The sequence below is a fragment of the Myotis daubentonii genome, chromosome 9 (genome assembly GCF_963259705.1).
Source record: "Myotis daubentonii chromosome 9, mMyoDau2.1, whole genome shotgun sequence".
NCBI classification, from domain to species: Eukaryota; Metazoa; Chordata; class Mammalia; order Chiroptera; family Vespertilionidae; genus Myotis; species Myotis daubentonii.
Genome location: NC_081848.1, coordinates 14746083 through 14763889, shown reverse-complemented (window position 1 = coordinate 14763889; position 17807 = coordinate 14746083). Strand labels below are relative to the sequence as shown.

General features: G+C 38.8%; 1 protein-coding gene across 1 annotated transcript in view; it reads right to left on the bottom strand.

Annotated features, from left to right (window-relative positions):
- Positions 1-17807, bottom strand: part of DDX10 (DEAD-box helicase 10) — a 262437-nt gene that overhangs the window by 203811 nt on the left and 40819 nt on the right. Inside the window, exon 9 of the mRNA XM_059708004.1 lies at positions 13840-13924. Coding sequence (XP_059563987.1) covers positions 13840-13924 — 85 coding nt within the window. The remainder of the gene's footprint in view (positions 1-13839; positions 13925-17807) is intronic.

Sequence of the window (17807 nt, the reverse complement as noted above, 5' to 3'; positions counted from 1 at the left end):
TTTAAGTCACTAGAATGTTGTAATAAAATTAGTCATTTAATAAACATGGAACTCAGTACATTAAGGAAATCTAATCACTTCCTAGGGATTTGGCTACTTAGAAATGTATCTCTACCCAGTGAAAACCTTGCCTCCAATTCATGTACTTCTTCGCCTTTACCTAGTAATACCTTATTTCGTGCTGTACCATAATAAATTTCTGCATAAACTGGCCAAAAGGCACCCACAGTTACTTAAGCTTCTTGTACTACTTGACTACAGATTTCGCTGATACTTTAGTGTCAGCTATTACATACAAGCAGTAAGGCAGAATGTGATTGGGTATTTATGGAAATTATTTTAAAGACCCAAAAGAAAAAGTAATCACAAAGCATTCCCTTCAGGTTTTCTTCCATAAAATAAGAAGGCAAGTTTTTACAGTTAACCAAATAAACAATTTACTGAGAAACTGTGGCAGGAATAAACTGAAGAACACAAAGAAATAGAAGATGAATATCCCTATCTTCAGTGATATAACAATCCAGTTAACTAGAAAACACACACACACACACACACACACACACACACACACACGCACGCACGCAAAATTTAAAAAGCCCCAAAATGGTAAATGAGTGTCAAAGAACTACCACAAGCAATAAATGCCATGAACTCAGGAGTGAAAAGAGACCAGTCAGACAGAAGCATAGCACATGGACTCTGAGGTGGGCCCTGAAAACAGAAAGATAAAAGCTTAGGAATCCCAAAGGGGGAGAATGGCATGAACAAAGGAACAGAAACTGGAAAATATGAAGCAAACTTAAAGAGAAATTCAAGCAAAGCCAGTACATGTAAGTAAATAGCAGGAAAGGTTGCTAGGAAGATACATTAGAGTCTGGTTTGGTTTGGGAGAATTCTTGGATGCCTCTATAGAGAGAGACTGAATACCATCGTATGTAAACAGAACTTTATCACTAAACACTGGAGGGAAAACTGACTTTGGTGACTTATTATTCTGTAATGCAAAGACTGAAGGGCAATTTTACATCAAATGTTGACTTCAAAACTCCACTTCAACACATAAGGTGAAACCTTTACAGAAGTATGTGCGAGTATATCTTTATGTGTACACAGACAGATAGAAAAGTATGAAATAAATCAAAACTGTTACAAGTTTTAAGGTAACTGATAAATTTTTTAAAATTAGGGGCTACTATATGCCAGGTATTGAAATAGAGTGACAAAACAGACATAGTGCTGGCCGTCACAGAACTAAAAGACCACCACAGACATTCAAACCAGTGAGTTTGAGTGGTATGAGTGCCACAGCAGACATACAGGAAGCCATGAGAATTTATAATGGAAAGCTCTATTGAATGTAGTGTAGGAGTCAAGAAAACCTACCTATGGAAATGACTCTATAAGCTGAGACCTAAAGAACAATTAGAAATTAATCAAATATTATGGAGAGTCAATTTTCCAGGGGCTAAAGGCAGCAGTTGAGGAAGTCAAGTTTTATCTTCTTCATGCTTATTTGCATTTATTAGGTTTTCTAATTGCATGAGTATTAAACAGGAAGAAAAAATTAAGGGTGAACATCAAGGTTTATAGTAATGAGTATGCAAAAATAGTTTATTCTTATATTATAATGTATTAATTATTGTATTACTTTTCATACAAACAACTGTAAATGTGCTTTTGCCCCACTCTGTATTTACGCCTTTCACTAAGTATCCTATCTAATAAAAGAGAAAAATGGTACTTGGCGTACGACGATACCCTTTTCATTGGCTAATCAGGGCTATATGCAAATTAACTGCCAACTGAGATGGCAGTTAACTGCCACCAAGATGGCGGTTAATTTGCATATGCAGGCACAATGCAGGGAGGCGAAAGGGAAAGCAGGAAGAAGCCCCCTGCCACTGACAGTGATCGGAAACCCAGGGGGGAGCTAAGAGCTGGGGGGCAGGGCAAAGGCGGCCCTGGGGCCGCCTTTGCCCTGCCCCCCAGCCATGATCGGAGAATCAGGCGCCTTTGCAGCCCTGGCCAGTGATAGCAGGAAGTAGGGGTGGAGCCAGCGATGGGAGCTGGGCATGGTGGAAGCTGGCAGTCCCGGGAGCTAGGGGTCCCATGCCTGGGCCTAAAGCGGAGCCCACGATCGCGGGGCCACTGCAGCTGTGGGTCCCCGCTGCCCGGGCCGGACGCCTAGGCCAGAGGCCTCAGGCCTGGTCAAGGGGCCGATCCGGTGATTGGTGATCGGAGGGTGATGAGGGTCAACTCCTCTGGCCGAGGCATCAGGCCTGGGTGGGGGGCGGAGCCAGGGATTGGGGGGATATGATGGTCCCCTTGCCCAGGCCTGAAGCCTGGGTCAGAGGCGTCAGGCTTGGGCGGGGGGTGGAGCAAGCGATCAGAGGGAGATGGGGGTCCCCTGCCCAGGCATGATTCCTGGGCCAGAGGCCTCAGGCCTGGGCGGGGGCCAGAGCCAGTGATGGGGGGAGATGGGGGTCCCCTGTCCAAGCCTGACACCTCTGGCGGAGGCATCAGGCCTGGGCAAGGGGCCGATCCTGCGATTGGAGGGTGATGGGGGTCAACGCCTGAGGGCTCCCAGTATGTGAGAGGGGGCAGGCTGGGCTGAGGGACACTACCCCCCCCCCCCCACACACACACACACACACCCAGTGCACGAATTTCATGCACCGGGCCCCTAGTATTTCATAACTGAAAATCTAGTACCAAATACCTTCCTCATTGTATTTTAATATAGACTAGTATGACCCAAATGTTTCATCCTCATTTCCTATGAAGAAATATGAATTTAAAGCATCTCCCTTCACAGTGTTGGACTAAACTAACTCTGAAGGCAGAAATGATTACTGTATGAAGTAGTGAGGTAACAGCATGAGCAGAGACAATATCTAAGCAACATCACAACTTCTGAGACTACAAGATTTCATCAGGGACCTGGATAAGGGTCAAAAAGGACAGAGATCAGTTAATACTGGCCACTATGTAGTATACTTACTAAAATGCCCTCAAGGCAACTAGACTGGGGGTGAAGTCGATAAAAAAGCTTATTTTGTGTGGCCCAAAGAACAATCAAGAAGAAGGGAGATTAGTGGATTGAGGATAAACAACCCTTTAACATTCTATAACCAAATGCAGAGATGGAGAGAAAAATCAATAGGCCCGCGACTCTATACAGGGCCAAACTATAGCCAAGGGTAAAGAGAAAGATCTAGAACATCAAAAAGTCATCTACTAAAGGTCTCTGATCTTTAGACTGACTCATAAACAAGAAGAATAATCTAATTATCTACATCTATCATACCTACCCATTCATGCTCCCAAGAAGAATCTGGGAGAATGAGTTATGACTAAAGTCACAAGAGGGCCATATCCAAACCTTTCAAAACTATAGCTAACAGAAAAAAAAAAAAGAAAAAAAAATATATATATACATATATACATATATGTGTATATATATATATATATATATATATATATATATATATATATGAGGCTACACAAGGTTAAAACAGACCACAACACTGAAATTTAGAAAAGATTCCCAAAGGAAAATGGGGGCAAATGTCTAAAGTTGGACCCCATAAGGCAAGCATCTAATAAAGATCACCAGCCATTTTACCTATCTTACATTACACAACTTTTTCTGGAAGCACTGGAAAGCACAAATTATCTCCCACACATCAACACCCAAAAATTTCCAGTAAGCTTCTTATTTCAAAAATAAAAGCACTTTTAAAAGAAGGCATAAGCACATTTCACTTTTTTATGCTTACAAGAATAGTTTATTTACCCATGAGCTAGCTTTTAGATTTCAAAAGCAATATCCTAAGCCCAAGGCTAAGTATATATATAAAGAGAAATAAGTATTCTTCATAAGAACTACATTTTAAAACTCCATATATTAAGACAAATTATTTTAAGAGACATTCTAGGCACCATATAAAAAGCCCAGAATCTAAACCAACAAAAATCTCATTTTCACCATCAGTATTAATGGCATGCTACATTTATAGAACTCTTTAGAATTTACAGAGCTTCATTTTACATTAATTTGCCAAACTTAAAAGCAAGCAAACAATGAAAGAAACAAATAAAAAATAAAGTTCCTGAAATGACTAGGGTAGTGTCGGGGTAGCACACTAGTCACTACATTTCAGAGACCTATAATTTCCAATTCATTGCTATTTCAACTCTACCAGAATTCCCTCCAGAAAGAAGGATCTTCAATAGATTGATCACAATTTTCTGCTATCAGGAAACTACCTCTACACCCTAGAGCACACTAGTATTTCTAGCCATAATAGGAGATCCAGACATATTGCATCCCGATGGTAATTCTTCCATTTGAAATAATGGCAATAGTTTGCCTTCTAGCCAAGAACTATTAATCCTCAATTACTCCAATTTAGATTCCCCACCACACACTCCATTCCAGTTGAGTCTGTAAATACCCTTTGATTTTGATCATCCATACCTTTACTGATATGAGCATGATCTGGCAGGGTTCACAACCACCTAGCCACCCTCACTTCTCCAAGCTTGGTTCTCCAGGTGACTTATCATAAAATATTATATTTAGAATAATTTCATTTTTATAATTTTTAAAAATGCACAAACATATATAAAAAATTTTCTAGGTGGTAGAGTTTGGGTGTTTTATTGTCTTGCCATAGTCTAGGATTTGTATAATGAATAAGCATACTTTTATAATAAAACAAGTTATTAAAACCAAGTAAAAAAACTGTATATGCTTTTAATAATCTACATTTTTTGTATCACTCTTACCTTGTTAACACATCCTAGTTCTACCAATATTAGCATATTTCCTTATCCTGACCATTACCTTTGAAGACATGTATGAATTTACCTTCTGCACCTAATATATACATCATTTATACCTAAAATCTGGTCACTAAATATTTGGTGCATGAACAAATGTAAACGAACCACTAGGAGTTACATTAGTACAGCAATTTTCAACCATCATGACCCAAGAATTTTTAAAACATGCAATCCCTATTTACTCAAGGGCACTGATGTCTTTTCCCTCAGATTGTCAAATAAAAAAATGACAACAGCCAACACAACAATAGCTGTTCGGTGTGAATGAATCAAAATTGTACCTATCTTTTGCTCAGATCAGCAAAAATATATATTTTTTGGTATCCCACAGAATTTTAGTAATTAGTTTCTGTGTACCATGAGATAAGAATTGCTGTATTTAGTAGAAAAAATACTGGATTTGGGGTTCAAAGAACTAATTTCAAATCCCTATTGTACTATTTATAAACCCTGGATAATGAGTCATTGTATCACTGTACATCACTTTTTAAAAAAATATATATTTTTATTGATTTCAGAGAGGAAGGGAGAGGGAGAGAGAGATAGAAACATCCATGATGAGAGAGAATCATGGACTGGCTGCCTCCTGCACACCCCACACTTGGGATCAAGCCCACAACCCAGGCATGTGTCCGGACCAGGAATCCAACCATGACCGCCTGGTTCCTAGGTCAATGCTCAACCACTGAGCCACACTGGCCGGGCATTTTTATCACATTTTTTAATTTATAAATTACACAATTTGAATGAGATGATCTAGGTCCTTTCAAGAGCTAAAATTCTATTCCTGTAACTACTAATATACTAATCACTGTTCTCAATACAAGTCTGATCAAGAGTTAGAGAAATGGAGACAACTGTTGGTCACACTCTGCTATTCCACAGCTCTTCACTCTTTTTCCCCCTCCCTCTGTCTCCCATTCTCCCTATGCCTCGGCCTTACCTGTGGCAACCAGCCCCAACAGTTCCTGCTACTGTGGGAGAACAGTGCAGCCAGTCATGCAGACAGCGAGCCATAGGCATCAGAGTCCAACTGTTCTGTTACTCCTGCTCAACATGGTACAAAGGAGAGATTATTCCCAGAAAAAAAGGGGTATCTCTGACTCAGAATATCTAAAGACTTACACTAGATTTAAAAAAGAAAAAGACAGGGAAATACCCTGGGAAAAATAAGTCATCTGCAGCTGAAGATCATGGAAACATGAACAAGTATACCACAATAGGCTCAACAATTTGACAAATGAAGTTCACCGTCAAAAACTGGAAAGAAACCAAGCTGGTTGATGTGTATTCCATAGAAAGGATCTAAAAAAATAAATAAGAACAAAGACTTACGGCATTCACAGGACAAATGTAGAAATCATTAAATGCTATCAACTATCTCCAGAAGAAAATTTCTAAGACTGTTTTTAATAGATTTAGAGAGAAAAAAAAAAAAAAGAAAACCCATTTTAAAGCAGCAGTGATACCACCTAAAATTATACTTCCAGGAAACTGAGTTAGCTACAATTAACCGCATTTTACAAGAGCAGAAACTGGGGCTTAAAGAAATTAATAACTTTTCCAAGGGTATGCAGCCATCCGATGACAGATCCAAACCCAAGTTTCTTGACTTTTTAGGAGAGTGTTTGATCAACTATGCGATATGTGTCTCTCATAGTCCAAATAAAGAAGGAAAAAATGCATATATTTTAGTACATGATCACAAATTGTAGCAAATTAAAGCTATCTACCTTCCTTCTCCAAGGACCTGGCTTTCATGAAGTCTAGAAGCCCTGAATGAGAGGAGTAACCACTACAGTTCATTAAGTAAAAACAGCTGCTCTGGGCACACAAAAAGAATGCGAGCTGTGTCAGAAAGACCCCAGTATAATGCCAACCCTGGTGCTTCCTGAAGAGCTTGGAGACATTTAACCTCCTAATCTCTGAGGAAGAGTTCCCTAATAAGATCTGTCATAAGGCTATCATAAAGGCTAAATGAGCCCATTCCTTTATTCACTCAGATATTTATTGAGTATGAGGAAATGGCTAAGGTATAATCCAAGCACTCCCCGTGTGGATCCAGGGGAAGGGAAGTCTCCCCAGCTTCAAAAAACCCTATATGATAAAAGAGAAACATGTAAATTGACCATCCTTTTGCTACGCTCACCAGCCAATCAGGGTGAATATGCAAATTAACCCAACAAAGATGGCGCATTAATTTGCATACACAGGCGCCATGTGGTGAGCAGAAGCGGGAGAGCCGGCAGCTTGGGGGAACATGGCTCCCTTGGTTGCTTCCTCGGTCGCTCCCTTGGGGGGAATGTGGCTCCCTCGGTCGCCGGGCGGAGAGCAGAGGAGGAGAGCCGGAGGCTTAGGGGGCTATGGCTCCCTCAGTCGCTCCCAGCACAGGAAGCACCAGGAATTCTGGGAATAGTAGTTCTGAGGGCAGTGCCAGGACTGGAAGTGGAAGCCCAGAGCACGGGGAGCACCAGGAATGCTGGGAATCATAGTTCTGGTGGCAGAGGGATCTCCTAGACCAGTGATGGCGAACCTATGACACACATGTCAGAGGTGACACGCAAACATTTTTTTGGTTGATTTTTCTTTGTTAAATGGCATTTAAATATATAAAATAATATCAAAAATATAAATCTTTGTTTTACTATGGTTGCAAATATCAAAAAATTTCTATATGTGACATGGCACCAGAGTTAAGGTAGGGTTTTTCAAAATGCTGACACGCCGAGCTCAAAAGGTTCGCCATCACTGTCTTAGACACTAGAGCAAAGTGAGCCAAGAGCAAGTTACTGTTGCAGTGGGGGATGGAGGGAAAGCAAAGATGAAAGACATAAGTAAAATCAGAGTGTCTAGGAAAAATTAAAGGGAAGATATCCTAAAACTTCCAGGAAATCTCCACCAATGAAGCAAAGAAAAAAAAAAATGCCTCTCTTATTCTGTGAGCAACAAACCAAACTGGGTTGGGGGTCTCAGACAATTCGTTCATATGATTGCAAAGACAGACAGAAATTTCCGGATTGGAGAGGGCTCCCCACCCGTAAATAAATAAAAAGCAATATAGTCAGATCTCCTCATAAACATACCAGTGACAGGCCTGCTTGGGAACAAACCTGGCAAATTTGCTAGTATGAGAGTAGTCCTCAACTATGAGATGCTATTAACAGGAGGTATCAGGTTTGTTGACAGTCTATGGATTCAAGAGGTAGGTGATGAGGGTCAGCCTTGTAACTGAGTATACCAATGGCCCTTCTGTGTAAGTGATAAGCCATACATATCGCTTAGAGACTCTGAGGTTAATCTGGGCCAGAGCACACCCTGATGTGCAAGAATGGACCTGTGCACCTGTGTTGAAAGCCACAGATCTTTTCCTGCCTCATATATACCTTGTGATTATCTTTATCCTTGAAATCATTAACGTTTGATATTAGGTGTATTAAGCAGCTTCCAATAATCCATGCCTCCTGGTATTCACACCCTCGTACTCACCTCACCCCTACACTTAATTGTGCTAATTCGTGTAACCCTAGGATACTACAGATACGATGGAGTGTGACTTCTGAGTCCAAGTCATAAAAGACATTGTGGTTTCCATCTTACTCTCCGTTCCCTCTCATTTGCTCTCTCTGATGAGCCAGCTGCTATGTTGTGAGGAAACCCTATGAAGAGGATGACCACGTAGAAAGGAACTGAGAGGCACCTCTGACCAGTCAGTAAGAAAATGATCCTGGCAACAAGCTCGGAAAGGGGTCCATCCCCAGTTGAATCTGAAAGTGCTGTGTGACACCTTGACTGTAGCCCAACAACAACAACAACAAAAGATGAAACTAAATTTTAATAGATTAAGAACATGTGATTAACCAATAGCCAGAAGACCCAGATGACCCACAGAAACCGTAACATACAGTTCTTGCTTTAAGTCACTAAATTGTAGGATAACTTGTACAGCTAATTAATATATTAGGTAAGATCTCTAATTCATGCATCTGATTTGAGAAACTAATTGTGTTATCTCAAGTGTCCACTCTGCAAGCCCTGTGCTAGGCACTCAGAGTACATCAGTTAAGTAGACAACCTGCCTTGCCTTTATAAAGCTTATATTCTAGTAAAGAGAACAAAAAGCAAATAATAAATATAAGTTAGTGCTCTAATATATTTAAAAGTGTTAAGTGCTATGAAAAAAAATAAGAACCAGGTAAGAAGGAGAGGTTAGGGCAGGGTAAGACAGCCAGCCATGTGGACACTTAAGGAAAAAGCATTCCAGAGAAACATAATATAATGGTCTAAGACAAAAACATGCCTGGCATGTAGGAGAAACAACCAGACCAGTGTGGAGCATAAGATAATAGAAACTGGGGTTGGAAGGGGGTTGCACAGTATAAGCCCAGAAAGCCACTGGCTTTTACTCTTGAGTGAAATGAGAAGCCATCAGAGGAGCGAAATGATCTTACTTGTGTTTAAAAAGGATCACTCTGCCTGCTGTGTTGAGGACAGACAGTAGGAGAGCAAGGGGGAAGTGTCTGGGAAATAACAGATTCCTAAGAAATATCAGCCCCTTTACCTACCTTGATAGCTAGACTGGTCATACTCTTCCTTATCTCCCTAATGCTTCTTTGATGCAAAATAATGGATTGATTTTGTCCTCCTTTTTTTAAGCTTTAAATTTCAGATACCAATAGACAAAGGCAGAAGGCCATGTAAGGAAGGACCAGCCTCCATAAAGGTAGAGTGGGCTGAAGATAATCTCTGTAAAGTCTAAACTAGAGGAATGAAAGAATTTTCACTAGCAAATGTTGTACCTATCTTAAACCTAAGGTACACATAGTAAGCTTCAGTAAATTAATACTCATGGAAATTGTCTTCTCACTTTTATTATTTCAATTTACAAACCAATTAAAGACATTTAAAATTTTTTCTTCATTATCTGTTCTATAAAGTACCAGTATTTTCCAAAAAACAGCCATCATAAACTCTTCACAAGTTATCACGTTAGAAATTTAAACCACTTTCCATCTGTATATTTGCTGCCGCTGATCTCAACTATTGCCCATGAGTGTGCAATGCAAAGAACTGTCCTCTGCTGTCCCCTAGTGGGCCCACCTAAATCACTTCCCACAAAATCTGAGAGCCACAAAACAGCCAAGATAACTAAAGTGGAGCTGGAATATTGCAGGACTGTACTGCTAGTCTGGAAAACAAAACAGTTACATATATATATATATATATATATATAGACTCCTCTCAACTCCCAATTCCTTATATATAATGTTACATGAAGTGCCACCTTTTACCCACAGATCCTCATTCCCCAAAATGAAAGCATTTTGAAAGTGAGGAGTATCTGATGTATACCTATTTTCTATTCCCAAATCTTTATTTTCAACTGGGCTTTTTGTAAGTGGAAGAGCCTAATTTTGTGAGTACCAAACACTGCAAGCCCTAAAGATAATCACATTTAAGACGGAGAAAGTATCCTAGGATACAGTTTTATAAAACAAGATTTGGATCCCTTGCCTCATTTGTTTCTAAAGGAGATTAACCACTATGTTAAAAGGGGTATGGATGATTAAGGGAAACAGAGGGAAATTTTCCTCAATTGCTAAAGAGCAAAAGAATTTTAGACAGGTGAATAAATTAAAAATTAGAATAAGTACTTCAAGGCAACAAGTACCTGAATCATCCTTTTCACTTAGCTAAAACACAGAAAGGAAAAAGAAAACTGATTTTCCCAAACTTTAGTTATTTTGCCACAAAGCACTAAGTTCATTTATCTATATTCTTATGTCATAGTTCAATTCCAAAAGCAAATGCTATCTGGCAACCTGGTTTTAATTACAGCATATACACAGGATTTTAATTAATTTCAAATTTTAATTTAGCCTTTATTCAATTCAATTATCCAGGGCTCATGGCATAAGAAATTTTCTAATTATCTCTAAACCCATTAATGGCAACTTTTAAATGGCAATTTAGTCAATTTTTATTAAACTGACAAAGAAAAATAAGCATTACATATCCTAAACCTTTCCACTCACTATACACCTAAAAGTGTCAATTCAAAGTATTTTTAATTGGTTATGAAGGATCAAACAGGCTTGTACTTTAAAAATTAATGACCACAATAGAAATTGCATTCTAATATAGTTTTTCAAATTAGTATTCTCTCTCTTAAAATACAATCAATTGTGATGCTGTTCTACCTCCTCCGCAGCTCCACAGTCATTAAGACCAATTTCATGTTCACTATGGCATGTTCAACTACATAACATTTTTTTATTTTTATTTTTTTTATTGATTTCAGAGAGTGAGGGAGAGGGAGAGTGCAATAGAAACATCAATGACAAGAATCACTAATTGGCTGTCTCCTGCACACCCTCTACTGGGGATCTAGCCCACAACCCGGCATGTGCCCTGACCGGGAATTAAACCATGACCTCCTGGTTCATAGGTCAACACTCAACCACTGAGCCACACCAGCCAGGCTCAACTACATACATTTTTAACAACTTCTCCAAGAAATAAGAATCTGGAAATATTTGCCCTTCATCAACGTTTTCCTGATACACTAAAATGTCCAATAATCTTCATATAGGAAGAATAATTTCAAAACATTGCTAAATGTATTCTATAAAGGAATTAGTTTGCCTTGCCCATGTCAACACTAATGGCACATCTAAAAGCCTGCTTACCCCTGGTCCAATATGCTAGTGAGAGACCGGACCCAACTTAATCTACCTAGAGGCCCACAAGACCACAAAATGCAAGTGTGTACATGAGTACCTGTACAAATTCATACTTATTACACATTCGTTGAGAATTAAACAATAGAGAAACATTCATTCCAACAACCACAACTAAAAACTTCTGAAAATCTCACTATGAAAGATAATCTGAACATGTACCCAATGCATCAGAGACACTGCAACACAATGTACCTTCTCATAAAATGGAAAACAAGGCTGTTATTCTACCTAGGTCACATTTACTTAGAACCTATTTAAAAAAAAACAAATGTTGTCATTCTAAGGTAAGTTTGTCTAAATGTAGAAAGACATCATACACAGAACCCAGTTCTAACCCCATTGCTTATTCAAATTATCTAACTGCAATAAAATGACATACTTTGAACCCTCTAATACATAAATCCTATTTATAAAAAGTGTTACCTTTCACTCTTATACCATGCTCTCTCTTCATGGTGGTCAAAAGAAAAGCACTTAAGTGAGGAGACCTTGACTAAAGTCCATGTTTAATAGCCCACGGGCTAAAATTGAACCAACTGAAAAATGTTTGAACCTACTTCTTAGGCTGTAGAAGAATATGAAAAAACTTCACTTAAGCTGAAACAAACAACAGAATCAAACAAAAAGATAAAATTTCGTTAAAGCCATGAGAACTGTGGACACAAAGAAATGTACAAGTAAACACCAAAGGGACTTCATAGATAAACAAGGGACAGAAGACAATTGGGCCACTTGCTGAAGGAGATGCAGGGCAAATGGAAGAGCAAACTGCTGGAGAATGAGTCTCCACTCAGACGAGTATTCCAATCTTGGTCTGAAGACCCTGCCATCCCTGGGGAATCACTGGAAGTTCGTAGCTTAAAATTCTGAAGTGACTGTTGCTCCAGGTAGTGTCTCTTCCATCATGAAACATCAATGTCTCATTGACGTCCACGTTATAAATACTCACTTAGCCAGTTTTGATGAGAAAGAGAGTGGTAACAAAATGGAAAACCAAAAAAATAGTCCATCTGTGGCTAATCATAATTAACCATAACTCTATTATGGTTATTATTTTGGCTGTTTCCAATTCTTAACCATCACAAATATCAGTAAAATGAACATGTTGACTGAAACTTTTTCCTTCTCCCTATTTTCTTAAGATCAATTTCTGGATATGGAGTTACTGAGTCAAAAGGAAGAACTCTAAGACTTTTGATAAGTATTACAAAATGCTATCCAGAAAGATGCTAACCGTTTACAGTTCTACCAGCAGCATACATATCCCAACTTCACTGCAACCTCAATAGCAATGACATTTGTTATTCTTTTCATTCATTCAGATACCTTTCTATGCCATTCACTCCCAAATGATTATGACTTTGCTATATTCTCTTCCAGATAGTTACCCCACCACTTGTTAGCACTTGTTCATTTTACTGATATTTGTGATGATTAAGAATTGGAAACAGCCAAAATAATAACCAAAATAGGGTTATGATTCATTATGATTAGCCACAGATAGACTATTTCTTTGGTTTTCCATTTTGTTGCCACTTTCTTTCTCATCAAAACTGGTTAAGCGAATATTTATAATGTGGACGTCAATGAGACATTGATGTTTCATGATGGAAGAGACACTAACTGGAACAGTCACTTCAGATTTTTGAGCCACCAACTTTTAGTGATGCTTTTATTGGGGAGGAAGGGGGACATATTTGAAAAAGGGAGTAATTGGGAGTAGCCTCCAGCAATGTCTAATTTCCAAACTAGGGGAGAAAAAAGAAAGAGAAATCTACAGCTCAAAACCACCTTGCCTCTTAGGGTCGATACCATAGAAAGTAAGAGTACAGATCTAGACTAGAGAAGTCAGACTACCTGGATTAGAATCCTGGGGCTGTGCGACGTCAAAAAATTGTTTAACTGCTTAAAGACTTAGTTTCCTCCTCTGAAAATAGATATTAAATAACAGTCTGATACCTCGCTGAGGGTTCATTAGGATTCAGAGAGGTGATGTTCAGTGAGCAGTTCTTGTAAAAAGTTTAGTAAGTAAACGAAGTTAGAAAAAAAAAAATAAGATTTTCTTTGATTTTTCGCAGCAGTAATCAAGTCTCAGCTATATTGACTTGCAACAGCTGACCAGATGTTCTCAAACTACACCGTAAAAATGCCCAACTATACTCACTTACCTGAATTCTTTGTCTGCATTTCAGGGAGCATAGTTTTTTATTTAGATAGCACCAAAAGTAAAGAAATGGGCCAGCACACTTACCTGGCAGTTCTACCTGCACGGTGAATATATGTGTTGGCATCTTCAGGACAATCAAACTGAAGAACCCAATTCACAGCTGGGAAATCTGTACAGAAGGAATGTCAAGGTAGAAAATCAGTTTCAAGATCTGCCCTGCTGCACTATTTTTATTTTACAATATTGCTTGCTAGGACTTTCTGTCACATTAAACTGATAGCTATACTCTGTAGACTCTTAAAAATAAAATTAATTGCATGAACCAAGAGATAATAAACACGTCTTTGACAAAGTGAGCTAAAATTAATGACAGTGTTTGAATGTGAAAATTATTTCTTATCTGACACAGCAGAGACAGACAGCTTTGTGTTACACAAATAATGAAATATCCTGATATTTAATAACCTAAAAGAACCAGTTCTCATGGGCTCCTAGTGAACCATAAAACTGGTTTCTTTTTTTTTTTAATTGTTTTATTGCTTAAAGTATTACAAGGAATATTACATATGTCTCCTTTTTTTCCCACCCTTGACAATCCCCTGGCCTCCCTCCCCTACCCCCCAGTGTCTTATGTCCATTGGTTATGCTTATATGCATGCATACAAGTCCTTCGGTTGATCTCTTACCCTCCCCTCCTGCCCCCCAACCCTCCCCGGCCTTCCCACTGTAGTTTGACAGTCTGTTCGAGGCTGCTCTGCCTCTGTATCTATTTTTGTTCATAAGTTTATAATGGTCTTTATTATCCATAAATGAGTGAGATCATGTGGTAACTGGATTCTAAATTTAAATAAAGGTTTACTTTTCCTGGTATTCCCATCTCCATTCGAATTAAGTCCCTCTCCCTGGAAAAGGGGGTCCTCCGGGGGTGAGGACGACGGAGCCCAATGCGCTGGGGCGTCTGCATGCACGACTCCGGAGACCAGGTTCAGAGACACAGATCTAAGTTTATTGAGAACTACAGCTGTATATAAAGGGGTAAGCAGCCAATGCAATAGGGACATGCTTGCTATGTTATCCAATGGGCGTGAGGGCCGGGGCTAAGAGTAGGTGGCTCCTGGAGATTTGTCAGGCGGGCGTTGCCACTTCCTGGTGTGCCAAGGAAGTCTGTTTGCTGTAGTGTACTCACAGCGTTGCTTCGGCCACAGCACTGAGATAGATCTCCTGAGCTCTGCCCACATCTCCCAATTTCCTGGCAATAATTACTCCATATATATTTCTGGCTACATAAGTTTCCGTTCATTTCCAGAGATCCTGCTCTCAACTCCTTAATGCACATTCTCTTACTATCTTTAGTCATTTAGAAACTTTGTTATGAGGTTTTCAGACCACCTTCTATAATAGAGGAAAGGACTGAGCACTTTTTTAAAAAGATGGGAATAACAGGCTAAAGAGGTAACAAAAGGAAATCTTTAGCCCAGCCGATGTGGCTCAGTGGTTGAGTGTGGGCCCATGAACCAGAAGATCACAGTTCAATTCCCGGTCAGGGCAAATGCCTGAGATGGATTCAGGTTCGATCCCTAGTAGGGGGCGTGCAGGAGGCAGCTAATCAATGATTCTTTCTCATCATTGATGCTTCTATCCCTTTCTCCGTTTCCCTCCCTCTCTCTGAAATCAATAAAAATACATTTTTTAAAAGCAAATCTTGAGATAATTTCTAAACTTGACAAATTAAGAATTGACAATATAAGATTATTACTTCAAAATATAAAACTAAATGTCAAAAGAAGAAATAGCAGGCTGAAATAATTGCTTTTCAAGTGAGGAGGGGTAGAGTAGGGACTGGTTTGTCTCATAACTCATTTTTACCCATATGCATATGTTGCTCGTTAAAAAAGTAAAATAATTTAGAAAAAATTAAGAATAAAATAAAGTTTAAAAAAGATACTGGTGTATTCTGGGAGCTCCAGTGGCGCAATCGGTTAGCGCGCGGTACTTATAAGATACTGGTGTATTCTGAAGAAATTCTTAAACATTTACATAAGAATAGAGCTTCAGATTATTCATTGCACCTCTTTGGAATAAAAACATAAACTTAAATGTCCTTTTCTCCAGGAATGGATAAATTCATGCTATGACATACTCTACAAAATACACTGGATCTTTGCACATTAACATGGGAAGACTTTAAAAGCAAGTCATAGACTAGTTTGTTAATATTATTGATGCAAAGTTTTTAAACACCTAAGAAAGTACATGCTATTTATGAATACATTCATCTAAACTTTTTAAAATAAACTAGAACAAAGGTTCTTGACATTTTTTGTGCTGTATCTGAAGCCTACAGACCCTTTAAAAAAAAATTCTTTATTCTTGAAAGGTATTACATGTCACCTATTTCCCCCATTGGCCCCCTCCACACACACACCCCCTCCCCCAGGTCTTCACCACCCCTATGGACGCTTTTTTAATGTATAAAGTAAAACGTTTAGGACTACAAAAGAAAAATTATAATAAAATTAAAAACATTTTCATTAAAATTTTAATATTGTACTATGTATACTTATTTACTAATATATTAAGTAACAACCTAGTTGTGGGTCTGATAACCACCATAATAACAAAATAAAAGAGGGTTAACAATATTTCAAGATATCTGCAAAACCTGTAATGTGAAATATTTCAACCTAGAATTCTATTCCCATCCCAACTGTCATTCAAAAATAGGACACTGAGCCACCCTGGGGTGGCTCGATTGGTTAGTGCATTGTCCCATACATCAAAAGGTTGCAGGATGCCGAAACCGGTTTGGCTTGGTGGATAGAGCATCGGCTTGCGGACTGAAAGGTCCCAGGTTCGATTCCGGTCAAGGGCATGTACCTGGGTTGCGGGCACATCCCCAGTAGGGAGTGTGCAGGAGGCAGCTGATCGATGTTTCTCTTTCATCGATGTTTCTAACTCTCTATCTCTCTCCCTTCCTCTCTGTAAAATCAATAAAAAATATATTTTTAAAAAAAAAAAAAGGTTGCAGGTTTGATTACTGGTCAGGGTACATACCTAGGTTGTGAGTTCAATCCTAGGGGGCAACCCATCGATGTTTCTCATATCCACGTTTCCCTCTCTCTCTCTTTTCCTTCCTCTCTCTCTAAAAACAATCAATAAATAAAAATATATCCTCAGGTGAGGATTAAAGAGAAAAAAAAAGAATAGGACACAGATATGCAATGACTCAAAAAATTTACCTCCCATGCACCCTTTCTTAGAAAGCTATTAGAGAATGAAATTTAAAAAGAAAAAAAAATCAAGAAAGATCTGGAAAGAGAATTCCCGATGGCAAATGTTCATCAAGCTTATGAAGCAACCATTTAGGTTAGAGCTGGAGACAAAAGACTCCCAGAAGAGGAAGTTTCAAGGGGAAAAAAAACAGACTGTTTTTGAACTGCTAGACAATTAGGCATGAGACATCTACTGGAACATTTGAGAAACATTAGAACTGGGAAACAAAACTAAGCAAATTTTAATTATTAATTCAAAGAAAAACACAAATGAAAGTACAAAAAGAAGACAATCATACTACACTACTTCCCTTATCACACTAGAGTCAAAACAATGTAAATGCAAAATGTTCATTTTACCAAGTCGTGATATAACAACATAGCCTAGAGAGCTTTAAAAACACGCATACTTATCTAACTACCTCGTTACATGGGGGGGGGGGGGGGGGGGTACAGTAGACCTGTTCTCTTTGTATATGTTTAAAATTTGCCATAATAATTAACACAGTAAAATAAAGTGATTCAAGAATTCAAATGACCACCTATTTATTCTCATTTCATTTATTCTCATCTCTAGTTTTCCCATAATTATTTCCATACCTCATTCAACCTTCACAAAGCTACCAATGTATACCACAGTGGCTTTTTGAAGGTTTACAAATCTATACTAATAAAAGGGTAATATGCTAATTAGACTGGGAGACCTTCCAGGAGACCTTCCAGATGTTCTTCTGGACAAAGCCATGGTGGCAGGGCCGAGGTAGAGGCAGTTAGGGGCCA